This window comes from Somniosus microcephalus, chromosome 28, assembly GCF_052327205.1.
Source record: "Somniosus microcephalus isolate GS21.2 chromosome 28, FLI_Smic_1.0, whole genome shotgun sequence".
Classification (NCBI taxonomy): Eukaryota; Metazoa; Chordata; class Chondrichthyes; order Squaliformes; family Somniosidae; genus Somniosus; species Somniosus microcephalus.
Window position 1 is genome coordinate 44,561,152 of NC_141014.1, and position 18,816 is coordinate 44,579,967.

At 47.1% G+C, this 18,816-nt stretch overlaps 1 protein-coding gene across 1 annotated transcript in view; it reads left to right on the top strand.

Annotated features, from left to right (window-relative positions):
• Window positions 1-18,816, top strand: part of LOC147099710 (glycogen [starch] synthase, muscle-like) — a 68,434-nt gene that overhangs the window by 14,965 nt on the left and 34,653 nt on the right. The window contains exons 3-8 of the mRNA XM_085969350.1: window positions 962-1,153; window positions 3,353-3,541; window positions 7,344-7,488; window positions 8,099-8,216; window positions 9,265-9,385; window positions 10,061-10,167. Coding sequence (XP_085825476.1) covers window positions 962-1,153; window positions 3,353-3,541; window positions 7,344-7,488; window positions 8,099-8,216; window positions 9,265-9,385; window positions 10,061-10,167 — 872 coding nt within the window. The remainder of the gene's footprint in view (window positions 1-961; window positions 1,154-3,352; window positions 3,542-7,343; window positions 7,489-8,098; window positions 8,217-9,264; window positions 9,386-10,060; window positions 10,168-18,816) is intronic.

Here is an 18,816-nt window from a genome sequence, read left to right on the forward strand (position 1 = left end):
TCCTTATTATTGTGTTAATCTCCTCTTTAACCAGCAATGCTACCCCACCTCCTTTTCCTTTTTGCCTGTCCTTCCTGAATATTGAATACCCCTGGATCTTGAATTCCCAGTCTTGGTCACCCTGGAGCCATGTCTCCATAATTCCAATTACATCATATCCGTTTACATCTATCTGCACAGCTAATTCATCCACCTTATTACGAATACTCCTCACATTAAGACACAAAGCCTTCAGGCTTATTTTTTTAACACTCTTAAGTCCTTTTAGAATTATTATTTACTGTAGCCCTGTTTAATTTACACCCTTGATTTCTCTGCCTTCCACTTTTGCTTTTCTCCTTCCTGTCTTTTGTTTCTATCCTTGCTTCCCTTTCCTCTGTCTCCCTGCACAGGTTCCCAACCCCCTGCCATTTTAGTTTAAACCCTCCCCAACAGCACTAGCAAACACTTCATTTTATCTCAGAAGCCTGTATTCTGTTTACAGCCTGTGTCTTTGAGGTTGGTAGATTTTTAAACCCAGTTTTCATGTTTTAATAAAGTCAAAAATTCCGTTCATAGGATGGTGTATCTTTTTGAAATATGGCTATTCCTTTACAGTGCGGTGCTCCCTCAGTACTGCCACTCCGACAGTGCGACGCTCCCTCAGTACTGCCCCTCCGACAGTGCGGCGCTCCCTCAGTACTGCCCCTCCGACAGTGCGGCGCTCCCTCAGTACTGCCCCTCTGACAGTGCGGCGCTCCCTCAGTACTGCACTAGGAGTGTCAACTGGGATTACGTGTTAAAAACCTGGGCTGGGATTTGAATTTACAACCTTCTCACTCAGAAGCAAGTGCTGGCACTGAGCCACAACTGAAACTTCTTTCCCTAGAGGGTACAAGATCAAACAGGGACAGAGATGCACTGAAACTTCAGGCTGCACCACAATAATTAAACCTGTTTTACAATTTGTCTTTGTGTGCAGGTATACTTTGGGCGCTGGTTGATTGAGGGGAATCCTTGTGTTATCCTATTCGATGTTAGAGCTACAGCTTGGAGCTTGGACCGTTGGAAAGCGGAATTGTGGGAGTGCTGCTCCATCGGGATCCCCTGGTATGACCGAGAGGCGAATGATGCTGTTCTGTTTGGTTTTCTCATCACCTGGTTCCTAGGAGAGGTCAGTGAAATCCATGTGGGATCACACATAGTTCTGGGATTTCACATCATCTTTGCATACTTGGTGTAATGTGCTTTAATTCCAAAAGACTTTTGATAAAATTCCATATGAAAGGTGAAGGCAGTGAGTGAGGCCCCCAGGTAAAAGTTGGAGCTAAATAAGGAAGTGGCTGAAAGAGAAGAGGCAATGGTTCGAGGAATGAAGTTGGTTTGGGAATGTGTACTGAGTGGGCTGCCCAGGAATTGGTGCTGGTATCGCTACTATTTCTAATCTACATAATATCTTCAAAATACCTTAAACAGGGGATATAGCACTGATCAAAGCACCAAGCCTGTCTGGTGGGGGTGGGGCTGGTTTTGATTGAAAGCTGTATCAGACCTCTGGAAAATGAACAGGGTCAATGATTGGCTGTAGTCCTTTGATTGACAGCTGTGTGGCCAAAGCCTCTGATTGGAGGTTTATTTACAGTTGCCTACCATGTTAAAGGTGCTATATAAATACAAGTTGTTGTTGCCGAAGTCCAACCAATCAGTGTAGAGTCTACAGGCAACAGGTTAGTTTCAATCTGTGGTTTGATTGCACCACGTAAGAAATGTGCAAATGTCTTCAGGGATCTAGTTACCATGAAAGATAGCTCATAGATCCTTCTTTTGATGTATAATGATGGGAGGAGATTTACCAGAATGGTACCAGTGTGAAGGACTTCAGTTATGTGGAGAGACTGGAGAAGCTGGGGTTGTTCTCCTTAGAACAGAAAAGGTAAAAGGGGAGGTTTGATCGAGGTGTTCAAAATTATGAATGATTTTGATAGAGTATATAAGGAGAAACTGTTTCCAGTGGCAGAAGGGTCGGTAACTAGAGGACACAGATTTAAGGTGATTGGCAAAAGAACCAGAGGCGAGATGAGGAAACATTTTTTTTACAGTGAGTTGTTGTGATCTGGAATGCGCTGCCTGAAAGGGCGATGGAAGCAGTTTCAATAGTAACTTTCAAAAGGGAATTAGATACTTGAAGGGAAAAAATTTGCAGGGAAAGAACAGGGGAGTGGGACTAATTGGAGAGCTCTTTCAAAGAGCCGACACAGGCACATGGGTCAAATGACTTCCTTCTGAGCTGTATGATTCTATGGATAAGCAGAGTGTACATTAATGTAAATACACTGCTTTGCACTGAGCACCCGAACGACCAGATTTAGGAACAGCTTCTTTCCCAGGACTGTCATCCTACTGAACTCCACAAATAAACTCTAAAGCCTGCACATCTGCCAATGCACTTTATTATGTTTATGTTAATGTATTACAAGCCAAATGAATGTTGAATGTTTAAATGTCTTAATCTAAATGTACACTCTCGGGAGCCGCAAGCCTATATTTCGTTGTACTGCACTTGTGCACTAACAATGACAATAAAGTTGATTATTATTATTATTATTATTACTGATCAGTTACTGTAAATAAATTGTTTGATTTGGAGCCTACGTCTGATAGTCTGCTCATGCAACGTGAGGTACATGTGGTAATGAGGGATATGGAACCAATGTGGGTAAATGGAGTTAAGATACAAATCAGCCATGATCTAATTGAATGGCGGGACAGACTTGAGGGGCTGAATGCCACCTTCTGTTCTTATGGTACATTCCAGTAAGCTGGTGAACATTGGCAAGGCTGCTTGCGATTGTTTACCTGGATATTGGACAGGTAAATAGGGTCCACAGGATCTGCTTATGGGAGTTCCTGGTGATTCTGAACCCAGGTCGAATATCTAGCATAAAACTCAAACAACAGGGAGGTTAGAAGAAATGTTTATGTAATGGGCTAATAGGATCAGGAATACATGTCTACATTGCACACCAATCTCTAGATTTCAGAGAACTGGATGAGCAGTTGCAGAAAAATATGAAAGGGTTCAGGGAAAGAGCAGGAAATGGGACTGGAGTTGCTCGTTCAGCCACTGAGCTCACCGTGAGCTGAAATAGACTCCTGTGCTTGATTCTATTTACCCAGTCTGTATTGTGCATGTGTTGGAAATAATACTGAAACATGCATGAGCCACACAATACCAGACCGGAGTGAATTATTCCCTTTTACCTGCTAGTTGCTGACACTGAGACGCACACATGATGTACAAGACTTGATAAGATTGAATATTTAGAGAGTTACGTTTTCTGTCCATGTCTAATCAGGTTTCTTTCCTGTTTAGTTTGTTGCTCAATGTGAGGGGAACTGCCCATTTATTATCACTCACTTCCACGAATGGTTGTCTGGTGTTGGTTTGATTATGTGCAGAATTCGCAAGATTCCTGTAGCCACAATCTTTACGACGCACGCCACATTATTGGGACGCTATCTCTGTGCTGGAAACGTCGACTTCTACAACAACCTTGCACACGTGCGTAAACATCCATCCCAGTTCATTTAGTTAAGGATATCTCCAAACTTTCCCAAATACTCTTAAGTATGCAATGCCTCTTTGGTTTAAATGGTTCTAAATATAGGAGTATAGAAGTTGTAGCACAGGATGAGTCACTTGGTGCTTGTTGCCTGCACTGACCGTAGGCGTCTCTCAAGGGCTGATTTTACAGTCCCATTTTCTCGCTTGGTTCAATGCCCTTTTATATTTTTTGTAATAATTGAGTACCCTTCTGTAATCAATCAATCACCACTTGTGGCAAAGCATTGCACATTACAATAACATTTTACATTGTAAAAGTTTCTCCGACTCTCCCTCTTTATATCTGCACCTGGGATTTCTCAGGCATTCTCCCAAGGGAGATAGCCAATCCTAGGAGAAAGGACATAAATGGCAATTTACACTTGTTCTGGGAGCTCCACAATCTCCTGCAGAAGATACAGCACGAGATTCAGGGCCCTGCTGTTCTATTGCAATCACGGTCTCTTGCCTTTCATTTCACTAAATACTATGTATATCTGTTCGAATACCTCTATCAAAGCCCCCTCAATCTACTCATTGTGAGTATACAACATTATCACGTTCCTCTTCTCTCTGTAAATCTATGTTGAACTTTGTTCAACTATTACATTCCTTCAAAAGTAAGCAGTCCACAATGCTTTGTTTTGTATAGTCATTATGACTTTGCTTTTTGTTCCACTCCCTCTCAATATAAATCCCAAATCTCATTTGCCGCCGTAATGGCTTTTTTTTTAACCTGTGGCCCCAACTGTGACTTGGGCCCTTTCCTCACCCACTACCGTGACAATTTACCGTTTCACCCACTGCCGTGACAATTTACCGTTTCACCCACTGCCGTGACAATTTACCGTTTCACCCACTACAGTGACAATTTACCGTTTCACCCACTACCGTGACAATTTACCGTTTCATCCACTACCGTGACAATTTACCGTTTCACCCACTACCGTGACAATTTACCGTTTCACCCACTGCCGTGACAATTTACCGTTTCACCCACTACCGTGACAATTTACCGTTTCACCCACTACAGTGACAATTTACCGTTTCACCCACTACCGTGACAATTTACCGTTTCACCCACTACAGTGACAATTTACCGTTTCACCCACTACCGTGACAATTTACCGTTTCACCCACTGCCGTGACAATTTACCGTTTCACCCACTGCCGTGACAATTTACCGTTTCATCCACTGCCGTGACAATTTACCGTTTCACCCACTACCGTGACAATTTACCGTTTCATCCACTACCGTGACAATTTACCGTTTCACCCACTGCCGTGGCAATTTACCATTTCACCCACTACCGTGACAATTTACCGTTTCATCCACTGCCGTGGCAATTTACCGTTTCACCCACTACAGTGACAATTTACCGTTTCACCCACTACAGTGACAATTTACCGTTTCACCCACTACCGTGACAATTTACCGTTTCACCCACTACCGTGACAATTTACCGTTTCATCCACTACCGTGACAATTTACCGTTTCACCCACTACCGTGACAATTTACCGTTTCACCCACTGCCGTGACAATTTACCGTTTCACCCACTGCCGTGACAATTTACCGTTTCACCCACTACCATGACAATTTACCGTTTCATCCACTACAGTGACAATTTACCGTTTCACCCACTGCCGTGACAATTTACCGTTTCACCCACTGCCGTGACAATTTACCGTTTCACCCACTGCCGTGACAATTTACCGTTTCACCCACTGCCGTGACAATTTACCGTTTCACCCACTGCCGTGACAATTTACCGTTTCACCCACTGCCGTGACAATTTACCGTTTCACCCACTACAGTGACAATTTACCGTTTCACCCACTGCCGTGACAATTTACCGTTTCATCCACTACAGTGACAATTTACCGTTTCATCCACTACTGTGACAATTTACCGTTTCACCCACTACCGTGACAATTTACCGTTTAAGTATATTTTCATTCTTTATTCTTCTTCCCAAAATTGCCTCATATTTTCTTATATGAAACTGTATCAACAATAACTTGCATTTATATAGCTTCCTTTAATGTAGTAAACCATCCCGCAGCGCTTCACAGGAACGATTATCAAACAACATTTGACAACGAACCACATAAGGAGATATTAGGACTGGTGACCAAAAGCTTGGTCAAAGAGGTAGGTTTTAAGGGCACCTTAAAGGAGGAGAGAAAGATAGAGGCGGAGAGGTTTAGAGAGGGAATTCCAGAGCTTCTGGCCTAGGCAGCTGAAGGCATGGCTGCCAGTGGTAGAGCGATGAAAATTGGGGATGCGCAAGTGGTCAGAATTGGAGGAGCGCAGAGATCTTGCAGGGTTGTAGGGCTGGTGGAGGTTACAGAGATAGGGAGGGGCGAGGCCATGGAGGGAGTTAAAAGCAAGAATGAGAATTTTAAAATTGAGGCGTTGCCAGACCAGGAGCCAGTGTAGGTCAGCGAGCACAGGGGTGATGGGTGAACGGGACTCGGTGCGAGTTAGGATACAGGCAGAGTTTTGGATGACCTCAAGTTTATGGAGGGAACAAGGTGGGAGGCTGGCCAGGAGAGTACTGGAGTAGTCGAGTCTAGAGGTAACAAAGGCATGGATGAGGGTTTCAACAGTAGATGAGCTGAGCCAGGGGCAGAGACAGGCAATGTTATGGAGATGGAAGTAGGCAGTCTTGGTGATGGAGAGGATATCGGGTTGGAAGCTCAGCTCAGGGTGCCAAGATTGCGAACAGTCTGGTTCAGCCTCAGGCAGAGGCCAGGGAGAGGGATGGAATCAGTGGCTCGAGAAAGGAGATTGTATCTTCCACCTATCTGCCTGTTCTCGCAGCCTATTTATATTCTCTAGTCATCTCCTGTATTTTTCCTGGCAATTTGCTACTTCCAATTTGGTATCATTATCGAGCTTTGATATCCAGCCTTTATCTCTAAATACAATTTTTATTTATATATAAAAAAGCAAAAGTGGTCATTCACCAATCCCTGTAAAATTCTGCTAGCTGCCAGTTTAAGAGGAATCCATTAATTGCAGCCACTTGCTGTCTCTTCCACCACACTCTCTTTTATGCCATGAATTCTAATCTTCTCAACCAATTTCTAATGAGCACTTTATCAAATGCCTTCTGGAAATCCATATAAACTACTTCTACCACATCTATGCATTCTATTATTCTCTCTAAGTATTCTATCATGTTAGTCCTACATGACTTACCCTTCATAGATCTATGTCAGGTATATCAGATAATAACCCTAACCCTACAATTTCCTTATAGGTATTTATTTATCTTGCCTGTAATTACAGTTTAGTGATGTTCCTGCCTGTAGTTGCCTGATTTTATCCCTTTCCCCTTTTTGAACAGATGTGCAACATCTGCCTCCCCTTTGTCTCTAATAAATTTCTAAAAATGGTTCGTTTCTCCCCTACTCATTCAGCGATCGAGGGTGCGTGCCATATGGTTTTGGAGCTTTACCAATTTTTAGGGCCCTAAACTCTAAGATCTGATTCTCAATGGATCTGTTGGTTGCCTTTCTACTTCCTTGTTCGCAAGCCTTGGAAGATTTCCTTCACTCTCTCCTGTAAACACTGAAGGAAACAACTCTCAACTCCCAGCAGAGTTGCAGCAGGAGTCCATTGGAACCCTTGAGAAAATTCAGGGCCATGGAAGCCATGTCTACACTTCAAGGAAGTCGCTAGTGCCCAGTTATCGGGCGTTTGGACAGTGCTGGGACCCATGTGATGGCGATACTGATGGTCTCTGTTTCAGTTTGATGTAGATCGCGAGGCGGGAGAGAGGCAGATCTACCATCGATACTGCATGGAGCGTGCTGCTGTTCATTGTACTCACGTCTTTACCACAGTGTCACAAATCACAGCCGTGGAGGCAGAATATCTACTCAAATCCAAACCTGGTGAGTCAAACTAAGTTATTGCTAATTAATTAGGGAACATCTGATGTATCCTTAAATTACCTCAGTTACAGGCTGTGTTATTGCCATTTAATACAGGGGCCCTGTAATCATCATTTGTGAATCCCTCTAATCATACTCCTGTCCTACAGCTTCGAGACAACCCTAACCAAAGCCACAAACCATATTCTCTGTGACTGTGGTGCATTATCCCTCCTCGTCTTCCTCAACCTCGTTGTAGCCTTTGACACTGATGACCACATCATCCTCCTCCAATGCCTTTCCCCCATTGTCCAGTTCCATTAGACTGTCTTCACTTGGCTCCAGTCTTACCTGTCAGACCTGTGTATTATGTAAGAAACCCGGTGCATTGGTTGGCTCTGAGGAGAACGTTGTCTCTGGTGCGCGGGTTGCGCATGGGTTGGCCCCAATGCGCAGGTCGACTCCAGTGCCCAATAAGCCGTGGAGTCTAAGCTGTAAATTCAGGCACAGAGCTACGACTTTGAATTGTGAAAGTCCACCATGGGATTGCTAAGGTAACAGTTCCTCTCACAGTTAATTATTCCTCCGAGTTCCTCTCCTCTCTATATGCAGTTCCATTTTCTTTCCACAGATGTAGTGACTCCAAATGGACTGAATTTGAAGAAATTCTCCACAATGCATGAGTTCCAGAATTTACACTCAAGGAGCAAGATGCGGATTCAGGAATTTATCAGAGGCCATTTCTATGGGTAAGACAAGGAGCTTCTTTAGTCAGACTGATCTTCTATTATCTTGAGACCTGGAGACAAAGTGACACTGCCTGTTCGTGGCAGTGCTCCCTCTACATGGCGACCCTCTAATCTCATTTTCCTGCTCTCACTCCTTATCTTTCAATACTTTTCTCTATGTATTTATCTAACCCTCTGAAATGATTCAACTTTAATTGCTATTGTGGTAATGTATTCCATATTCTAATAACTAATTATGTGAAAAATTCTAACCTCGCCATCCCCACTATGTTTTGAGTATTGATCTAAGTTTATGCCCTGTGTTACCAAGGGAAATAATTTAGAAAACTTCTATTACATCCTTCTACACTTCTCTGCAGCAGCATATACCGCCCTAATTCTTCATAACTACACCCTCATTCCTGGTATCAAACCAGTGAACCACCTTTTCCCATGGCTCCAATATCCTCTCAGTACTGGGTTGGCCAACATTGTATGGAAGATGGATTTCAATGTCTGTAAATTGGACCGGGAACTAAAATGGGAGTAGCTAGAAAAATAGGACAGAGAACTGGCCCAGAAAGGGAACTAAAACAGGGCATCACCAAGGGTGTGGACTCCCCACTGGGGCTCCCTGATCTACACACCCTCAATCCATCTTTTAACCCCTTCCTTGGCTTTGCCTGCCTTTGCATTCTCTGATATGAAAATCGTCCATCAGTCTTGGGTCACAGGTCATCTCAGCTTTTATTTCTGCCTTCCTGTTTTCTTATTCTATTAAAATGCCTGTTCGTTTTTCAGTTTTTCCATTCTAATGAAGGACTACCTAATCTGTATTTGGAACACACTGACCAACTGTAACTAGGAGGAGATGGTGAATGGATTCAAACCCTTTGGACAGGCTGCCCACAACAATGGGAGGTGGAAGACCATCACTGAAAGGCTCAAATGGAGGGACTCAACGGGATGAAGAGGAAATGGTTTCCTGGTTTGGATTAGATGCTAATAAAACTAATTCTAAAAAGATTGGGTATTAAATTTAAAATCTTTGTATCTTGATTCTTTCTAGTCATTTGGATTTTGACCTGGATAAGACTCTGTATTTCTTCATTGCTGGGCGCTACGAGTTCACCAACAAAGGTGCAGATGTATTCCTGGAGGCATTAGCGCGTCTCAACTACCTCCTCCGGGTAAAACAATTTGTTCCTGTATTTTAACCTTAGATTCTGAATGTGTTACCCTGCAGGTGATTGGAGGAGAGACTCTGTCAGCTGCTGATTGGAGGACAGACTCTGTCAGCAGTTATGGTTTGTTGTTCATTCTGTCCTGCAATTAATTGTGTGATTTTAGGAAGTTTTGCTTTAAGGGACTTTACCAGTTAATGATAAGATGACTCGGGAAAGGCTATGGTTCAAAGGCAACAGAAGCTGTCCTGATAGCTCAGTGAAATTATTCAGTGAGATACTGAACTGCACAGAGCAGGAAAATCTAAACTTGTTTCTTGAGTTGGTGCTGAGCAATGGAACAGTGAGGCTGAAGCTCTGAGCACACTCTGTGTGAGCACACTCGGTGAGGTGCTGCTGTGCTTGGTGCCTTTGGGATGATCACCAGTGAGAATCATGACATCAGGTGGGATGAGAAATTGCAAGCTCCATTCAGGCTGCTAATAGTTCCCATTAATGGGGAGCCCAGATAAACCAATCTTGTCAGACCGTGCCTCTAAGTGCATCTTGTTACAGATGTACCTGTTCTCCTAGTAAGTGTGAGGTTGTTGAGTTGTACGCGCGCGAGATCTGTCCTAACTGCCTCTTACTCTCTTGTTTTATGAAGAATGACTCATTTTAAAACATCGTTTTTTGTTGCAGGCTCATCAAAGCGGTGTGACGGTTATTGCGTTTTTCATCATGCCTGCACGAACCAATAACTTCAATGTGGAGACGTTGAAAGGGCAAGCAGTTCGTAAACAGCTGTGGTGAGTGGCTGCATCGGTAAGAACTAGAGTAAAATGTAGATACGGCAGATAAATGGACACCTGCTTTGTGAGTTAAGAGCCGCAGGAGGCAGCTTACAGTCATAGAATGGTTACAGTATGGAAGGAGGCCATTCGGCCCGTTGAGCCCGTGCCGCCTCTCTGCAACAGCACTTCCGCTAGTCCCAGTCCCCGTCCTTTCCCCGTAGCCCGGCAAATGTTTTTCTTTCAGATACTTATCCAACTCCCTTTTGAAAGATAAGATTGAGTCTGCTTCCACCGCCCTTTCAGGCAGTGCATTCCAGATCCTAACCACTTGCTACGTAAGAACGTCGCCTTTGGTTCTTTTGCCAATCACCTTAAATCTGTGTCCTCTGGTTCTCGACCCCTCTGCCAATGGGAACAGTTTCTCTCCATCTACTCTGTCCAGACCCCTCATGATTTTGAACACCTCTATCAAATCTCCTCTCAACCTTCTCTGCTTCAAGGAGAACAACTCCAGCTTCTCCAAGGAGAACAACTCCAGCTTCTCCAGTCTATCCATGTAACTGAAGTCCCTCATTCCTGGAATCATTCTCATAAATCTTTTCTGCACCTCCTCTAAGGCCTTCACACCCTTCCTAGTGTGGTGCCCAGAATTAGACACAATACTCCAGCTGGGGCCGAACCAGTATTTCATACAAGTTCATCATAATTTCCACACTTTTGTACTCTATACCTCTATTTATGAAGCCCAGGATCCCGTAAGCCTTTTTAATTGCTTTCTCAACCTGCCCTGCCACCTTCAACGATTTGTGCACATATACCCCCAAATCTCTCTGTTCGTGCACCCCCTTTAGGATTGTACCATTTAGTTTATATGTCCTCTCATTCTTTCTACCATAATGTATCACTTCATACTTTTCTGCATTAAATTTCATCTGCCACGTGTCCACCCATTTCAGTAGCCTGTTTATGTCTTCCTGAAGTCTATCACTATCCTCCTTACTGTTCACTATGCTTCCAAGTTTTGCGTCATCTGCAAATTTTGAAATTGTGCCCTGTACACCAAGTCCAAGTCATTAATATATATCAAGAAAAGCAGTGGTCCTAGAACCGACCCCTGGGGAACACCACTGTGTACCTTCCTCCAGTCCGAAAAACATCCGTTCACTACTACTCTCTTTCCTGTCACTTCGCTAATTCCGTATCCAGGCTGCTACTGTCCCTTTTATTCCATGGGCTTCAACTTCATGAGCCTATTATGTGACACTTTGTTGAATGCCTTTTGGAAATCCATGTACACTGCGCCAACTGCATTGTTCTCATCAACCTGCTCTGTTAACTCATCAAAAAAACTTGATCAAGTTGAGGTAACAGAGATGGTTGATGACTGTTTCAGTCAGATCTCCTCCGGCTGATGTGTCATTTACTGTAACAGTGTTGGTGACATCAGGGGTCTTTGAGCTGAAGGAGGTCATGTGAAGGTGAGATAATATGATGCTGGGGGAACAACACAATCCATATCAAATAGCTGCTGCATAAACCTGTTTTAATCCCACATCTGTATTTCCTATTCTGTTATGATGTACACTCTCTCTCTCCAGTGGTGTAATGTGCACTCTCTCTCTCTCTCTCTCTTCCAGTGGTGTGATGTATACCCTCTTTCTCTGGTGTGATGTACACTCTCTCTCTTTCTTTCTCTGGTGTGATGTACACACTCTCTCTCTCTCTCTCTCTCTGGTGTAATGGACACACTCTTTCTCTCTGGTGTGATGTACACACTCTCTCTTTCTCTGGTGTGATATTGTGGCAGAGCCACTGTGGGACTCTGAACAACTGTACATAATTCCCTTTAACGATGTGTTAGCTACAGACTAAATCTGTACCATTGTATATACTGTTTGCATGTACAGTGCGCGGTCCCTTTAAGAGCGCGGGCAAACGCGATGACGTCATGCCGCTAATCACGTGATAACCCAAACGCGGGAAAAACGTGATGACATCATGACGCCATCCACGGGACCGCCCAGGCAGTCCTCGTGGAGCCTCCGACCTGCTAAGACCTGTATTCATAGTTCTCTTGCATCAATCTGTTTAAACTCGTTAGTTTGACATTAAAAACCTTTTTGATTGATTGCCTGCGTCGAACTCAATCTCTAGATAGGAATTTGACCATTCCTACATTGGTGACCCCGACTTTTGTGAACGGATTTCGCAAAAGGAACACAGCATGGAGGCAAACGCCGTTTCGTTGAAGCTGCCGCAGTTCTGGGAGCAACAAGCGACCTCGTGGTTCATCCAAGTTGAACCCAGTTCGCCCTGAGAGGCATCGTTGAGGATCAGACCCGATACTTATATGTGGTCTCCGCACTCGATGGCACTACCGCCTCGCGGATCGTCAGTTTGCTCGAGAATTCCCCAACGGACCGCAAGTATGAGACCCTCAAGGTGCGGTTGATACAGGTTTTCGGGCTCACGAAATCAGAGTGCGCCCGTCGGCTGCTCGCTATGCCCGGGATCGGGGACTCCAAACCTTCCAAGCTGATGAGCCAAATGCTCACACTCCTTGGCTCCGAACCGGAATGCTTTCTCTTCAGAGAATTATTCCTCAGCCAATTACTGGAGCAAGTGCAAGCGGCCTTGGCGCAATCCGAGGTCGAAGGCTGCGCAGCGCTCGCTGCCGAGGCAGACAAAATATTCGCAGTTACGCAACAGTACTGCGCTGCCACGAGGCGCCCATCCCCCACAGACGCCGCCCCAGCTCCTCAGCCAGCGGGACTGTGCTTCTACCACGCGCGGTTTGGCGCGAAGGTGAGATGTTGCTGCCCTCCCTGCAGCTTCTCTCAAAAAAAACAAACAAAAAAAAAACAATAACTCCTTCCAATGAAGAACGGGTCTAACGGGTGCCCCGCGGCCGCAATGGCAATCGGCAATGCAGGCAAGCTGCTCTTCATCACAGATACCCTCTCCGGTCGTCGGTTCCTGTGCAACACCGGAGTGCAGTGCAGCATTCTACCCGCGTCAGCTCTTGATGTACAGGCTGGGAGGCACTGCCTCCCCCTCGAAGCGGCTAATGGCGGAGCTGTTCGGACCTTCAGCAGACGGCGGGTCCAGGTGTGCTTCAGCGGCCAGCGGTTTTTCTGGGAATTCGTTACGGCCAAGGTTTCGCAAGCCATTCTCGGTGCAGATTTCCTGTGCGCCAATGGCCTCCTGGTCGATGTAAGGAACCGGCGGCTGATCAACGCGGCCACGTTTCACTCTATCCCTTGCCACCCTAGTAACACCATGTCGCGCACCGTCTCCTGCGCTTTCCCGACTCCGAATGAGTTCGCTCGCCTGCTAGGCGAATTTCCAGACCTGACCAGGCTCATGTTCTCCTCCACGGCCACGAAACATGGTGTGGAACACCACATCACCACCACCGGCCCCCCGGTCCACGCGCGGGCCTGGCGCCTCGAACCTGGCAAGCTAGCGGTCGCGAAGGCGGAGTTCGCAACAATGGAACGCTTAGGGATTATTTGCAGGTCGAATAGTCCCTGGTCTTCGCTTCTTCACATCGTACCGAAACCTGGCGGCGGATGGCGGCCCTGCGGCGACTATCGGCGCCTAAATGACGCCACCACTCCTGATCGATACCCGATCCCCCACATCCAGGATTTCTCTGCCCATTTGGCAGGAAACACCGTTTTTTCCAAGGTTGACCTTGTCCGAGGCTACCACCAGGTCCCGGTGCACCCGCAAGACGTCCAGAAGACCGCAGTCATCACCCCTTTCGGTCTCTTCGAATTTTTAAGGATGCCGTTTGGGTTGAAGAACGCCGCCCAGGCTTTCCAGCGCCCCATGGACTCCGTGCTGCGGGACCTCAAGTTCCTTTTCGTCTACTTAGACGACATCCTCATTGCCAGTCCTAATAAGGAGGAACACCTCTCTCACCTCCACACCCTCTTTTGACGCCTCAGCCAACACGGCCTGATTATCAACCCAGCCAAGTGTCAGTTTGGTCTGCACCAAATTGATTTCCTGGGACATCGCATTACCTCAGAGGGAGCAGTTCCTTTGCAAGCGAAGGTAGAGGCGGTGACATCCTTTCTACGCCCGCAGAACATAAAGGCCCTGCAGGAGTTCCTCGGCATGGTAAACTTTTACCACCGTTTCGTGCCTAAGGCAGCACTGCTCATGCAGCCCCTGTACGAGGCCCTCAAGGGCAAGTCTGGCAAGGATCCGGTATGCTGGACGGTTGACATGGACCAGGCATTCACCGACACCAAGAGCGCCTTAGCCAATGCGACCATGCTAGCGCACCCGCTACCAGGAGCCACCATCGCCCTCACCACCGACGTGTCAGATTACGCAATCGGCGCTGTTCAGGAGCAGTGGGTGAACGGGACATGGCAGCTGTTGGCATTCTTCAGCCGTCAACTGCGGCGTAACGAGCGGGCGTACAGTACTTTCGACAGGGAGTTACTAGCCCTTTTTCTGGCCATCCGCCATTTCTGGTTCTTGTTGGAAGGACGTCCTTTCACCGCTTTCGTCGACCATAAGCCACTGACTTTTGCCATGGCCAAGACCGCCGAACCGTGGTCATCTCGACAACAATGTCAGCTGACATACATCTCCGAATTTACCACAGATGTTCAGCACGTGGCCGGTAAAGACAACCTGGTAGCAGATTGCCTCTCCCGCGCAACCATGCATGCGGTCCAGCTGGGCGTCGACTACGCCCTCATGGCAGCAGACCAAGTCTCAGACCCAGAAGTGCAGGCTTACCGCACCAACACCACTAGCCTCCAGTTGGCCGACGTCAGGTTCCATTTGGCTGGTACCACGTTGCTGTGCGACGTCTCCGTTCGGGACCCTCGCCCTATTGTGCCATTCGCCTGGCGCCGCAAGGTGTTTGATGCCATACATGGGTTGTCGCACCCAGGAATGAAGGCTTCTCAGAAGCTAATGTCATCTAAGTTTGTTTGGTGGGGCATGCATAAAGATGTCCGCGACTGGGCCAACACCTGCGTGGTCTGCCAAAAGGCCAAGGTACAGCGCCACGTCAAGGCTCCATTGGCCACCTTTGCAGTTCCTGAGCGACGGTTTGACCACGTTAATGTGGACCTGGTAGGACCACTTCCACCTTCCCATGGTTTCACGCACATCCTGACCATAGTAGATCGCACCACCAGATGGCCGGAGGCGGTTCCCTGTCATCTACTACTTCGGCGGACGTGGCCAGGGTGTTCATCTCTTCATGGGTCACCCGTTTTGGAGTGCCTGCTGACATCTCTTCGGACCGGGGACCGCAGTTTTCCTCTGAACTCTGGAATGCGGTGGCTCAACGACTCGGTGTCAAGTTACACCGCACCACAGCCTACCACCCACAAGCGAACGGCTTAAGGCCGCACTGAGGCCAGCCTCCAAGATGCTGGATGGGAAGACAAGCTGCCATGGGTCATGTTGGGCCTTCGCACGGCCCCCAAGGAAGATCTTCACTCTTCCGCGGCAGAGCTCGTTTATGGTCAGCCGCTGTGAGTGCCAGGGGATTTCCTGCCAACACCAACGGAGTCATGGTCCGCCTCACGCCAGCTTATCAGTCACCAGGAAGCAGCCAGATGTTTCGCGCCGGTTCCCACATCGCATCACGGGTTTCAGAGCTCTCACGTTCCAGTGGAGCTGAAACAAGCCGACTACGTGTTCATCCGCTACGATGCTCACCGGGATCCGCTCAAGGCCCCATACACTGGTCCTTTCCGCGTGTTAGAGGCAGGAGACAAAACCTTCAAGGTGGATGTCGGTGGTAAACCGGACCACATTTCGGTCGACCATTTGAAGCCAGCACACCTGGACTTTGACCGTACCGTCGAGACCGCACAGCCACCGAGACGAGGTCGGCCGCCCACCATCGTCACGCCAGAACAAGTGCAACCACCCGCCAGACCGCCCGCCGTCCAACAGCTTCCGCTTCGGGAATACAGGAGTCGTTCCCCCTCACTGTTTGACTTTTTCCGTTAAAGACAATTCTGGGGGGGGCGCATGTGGCAGAGCCACTGAGGGACTCTGAACAACTGTACATAATTCCCTTTAACGATGTGTTAGCTACAGACTAAATCTGTACCATTGTATATACTGTTTGCATGTACAGTGCGCGGTCCCTTTAAGAGCGCGGGCAAACACGATGACGTCATGCCGCTAATCACGTGATAACCCAAACGTGGGAAAAACGTGATGACGTCATGACGCCATCCACGGGACTGCCCAGGCAGTCCTCGTGGAGCCTCTGACCTGTTAAGACCTGTATTCATAGTTCTCTTCCATCAATCTGTTTAAACTCGTTAGTTTGACATTAAAAACCTTTTTGATTGATTGCCTGCATCAAACTCAATCTCTAGATAGGAATTTGACCATTCCTACAATATACACGTTCTCTCTCTCTCTCTGGTGTAATGGACACACTCTCTTTCTCTCTGGTGTGATGTATAATCTCTCTTTCTCTGGTGTGATGTACACACTCTCTCTCTCTCTCTCTCTCTCTCTTTGGTGTGATGTACACACTCTCTCACTCTGATGTGGTGTACACTCTCTCTTCCTCTGGTGTGATGTACACGCTCTCTCTTCCTCTGGTGTGATGTACACGCTCTCTCTCTGGTGTGATGTACACACTCTCTCTCTTTCTCTGGTGTGATGTACACTCGCTCTCTCTCTGGTGTGATGTACACACTCTCTCCTTTCTCTGGTGTGACGTACACACTCTCTCTTTCTCTGGTGTGATGTACACACTCTCTCTCTCCTTTCTCTGGTGTGACGTACACACTCTCTCTTTCTCTGGTGTGATGTACACACTCTCTCTCTCCTTTCTCTGGTGTGACGTACACACTCTCTCTTTCACTGGTGTGATGTACACACTCCCTTCCTCTCTCTCTGGTGTGATGTACACACTCTCTCTCTCTCTCTCTGGTGTGATGTACACTCTCTTTCTCTGGTGTGATGTACACACTCTCTCTCTCTCTCTGGTGTGATGTACACACACTCTCTTTCTCTGGTGTGAATCACGGCGAAGAATCACTGAAAAGACTACACGATAACATCAACAAGTTCCATCCCACCATCAAACTCACCATGGACTACTCCTCAGAATCAGTCTCATTCCTGGACACACGAATCTCCATCAAAGACGGACACCTCAGCACTTCACTCTACCGCAAGCCCACGGACAACCTCACGATGCTTCACTTCTCCAGCTTCCACCCTAACCACGTTAAAGAAGCCATCCCCTATGGACAAGCCCTGCGAATACACAGGATCTGCTCAGACGAGGAGGAACGCGATGGACACCTACAGACACTGAAAGACGCCCTTGTAAGAATGGGATATGACGCTCGACTCGTCGATCGACAGTTCCGACGGGCCACAGCGAAAAATCGCATAGACCTCCTCAGAAGGCAAACACGGGACACAACCAACAGAGTACCCTTCGTCGTCCAGTACTTCCCCGGAGCGGAGAAACTACGCCATGTTCTTCGCAGCCTTCAACATGTCATCGATGATGACGGACACCTCGCTAAGGCCATCCCCACGCCTCCACTACTCGCTTTCAAACAGCCGCCTAACCTCAAACAGACCATCGTTCGCAGCAAATTACCCAGCTTTCAGGAGAACAGCGACCACGACACCACACAACCCTGCCACAGCAACCTCTGCAAGACATGCCAGATCATCAACACAGATACCATCATCACACGTGAGGACACTACCCACCAGGTACATGGTACATACTCATGTGACTCGGCCAACGTTGTCTACCTCATACGTTGCAGGAAAGGATGCCCCGGAGCATGGTACATCGGCGAGACCATGCAGACACTGCGACAACGGATGAATGGACACCGCGCAACAATCACCAGGCAGGAGTGTTCCCTCCCAGTCGGGGAACACTTCAGCAGTCAAGGACATTCAGCCTCCGATCTTCGGGTAAGCATTCTCCAAGGTGGCCTTCGAGACACACGACAACGCAAAATCGTAGAGCAGAAACTGATAGCCAAGTTCCGCACCCATGAGGACGGCCTCAACCGAGATCTTGGGTTCATGTCACGCTACATGTAACCCCACCTGATGCAGGGTCATCCAGACTTGAGTCGACATTGGCTTGTTCTCTCTACACAGATGCGGCCGGACCTGCTGTGATTTCCAGCCAAAAAAATGTTTTTTGTCTGTTTTTTTGTTTTTCATACAGACCCCAGCATCTGCAATATTTGACCCCTTGTGACCCCACCTCATTGTTCTTTGATGTAATGTTTCCCTGACTGACCTGTTTGGACACCATTCACACCTTTGACTGCTGTGATTATCTCTCTGCCGAGGTGTGATAAATGGCAGTTGGAAAGGTTACCTGTAAACATCTGACATGATTCTCTGACTATATAAGCTGTGTCTTTATGCATTTCTCCACTTCACCTGAAGAAGGAGCAGCGCTCCGAAAGCTTGTGATTTCAAATAAAGCTGTTGGACTATAACCTGGTGTCGTGTGACTTCTTACATTGGTGTGATGTACACACTCTCTCTTTCTCTGGTGTGATGTACACTCTCTCTCTCTGGTGTGATGTACACACTCTCTCTGGTGTGATGTACACACTCTCTCTCTGGTGTGATGTACACTCTCTCTGGTGTGATGTACACTCTCTCTGG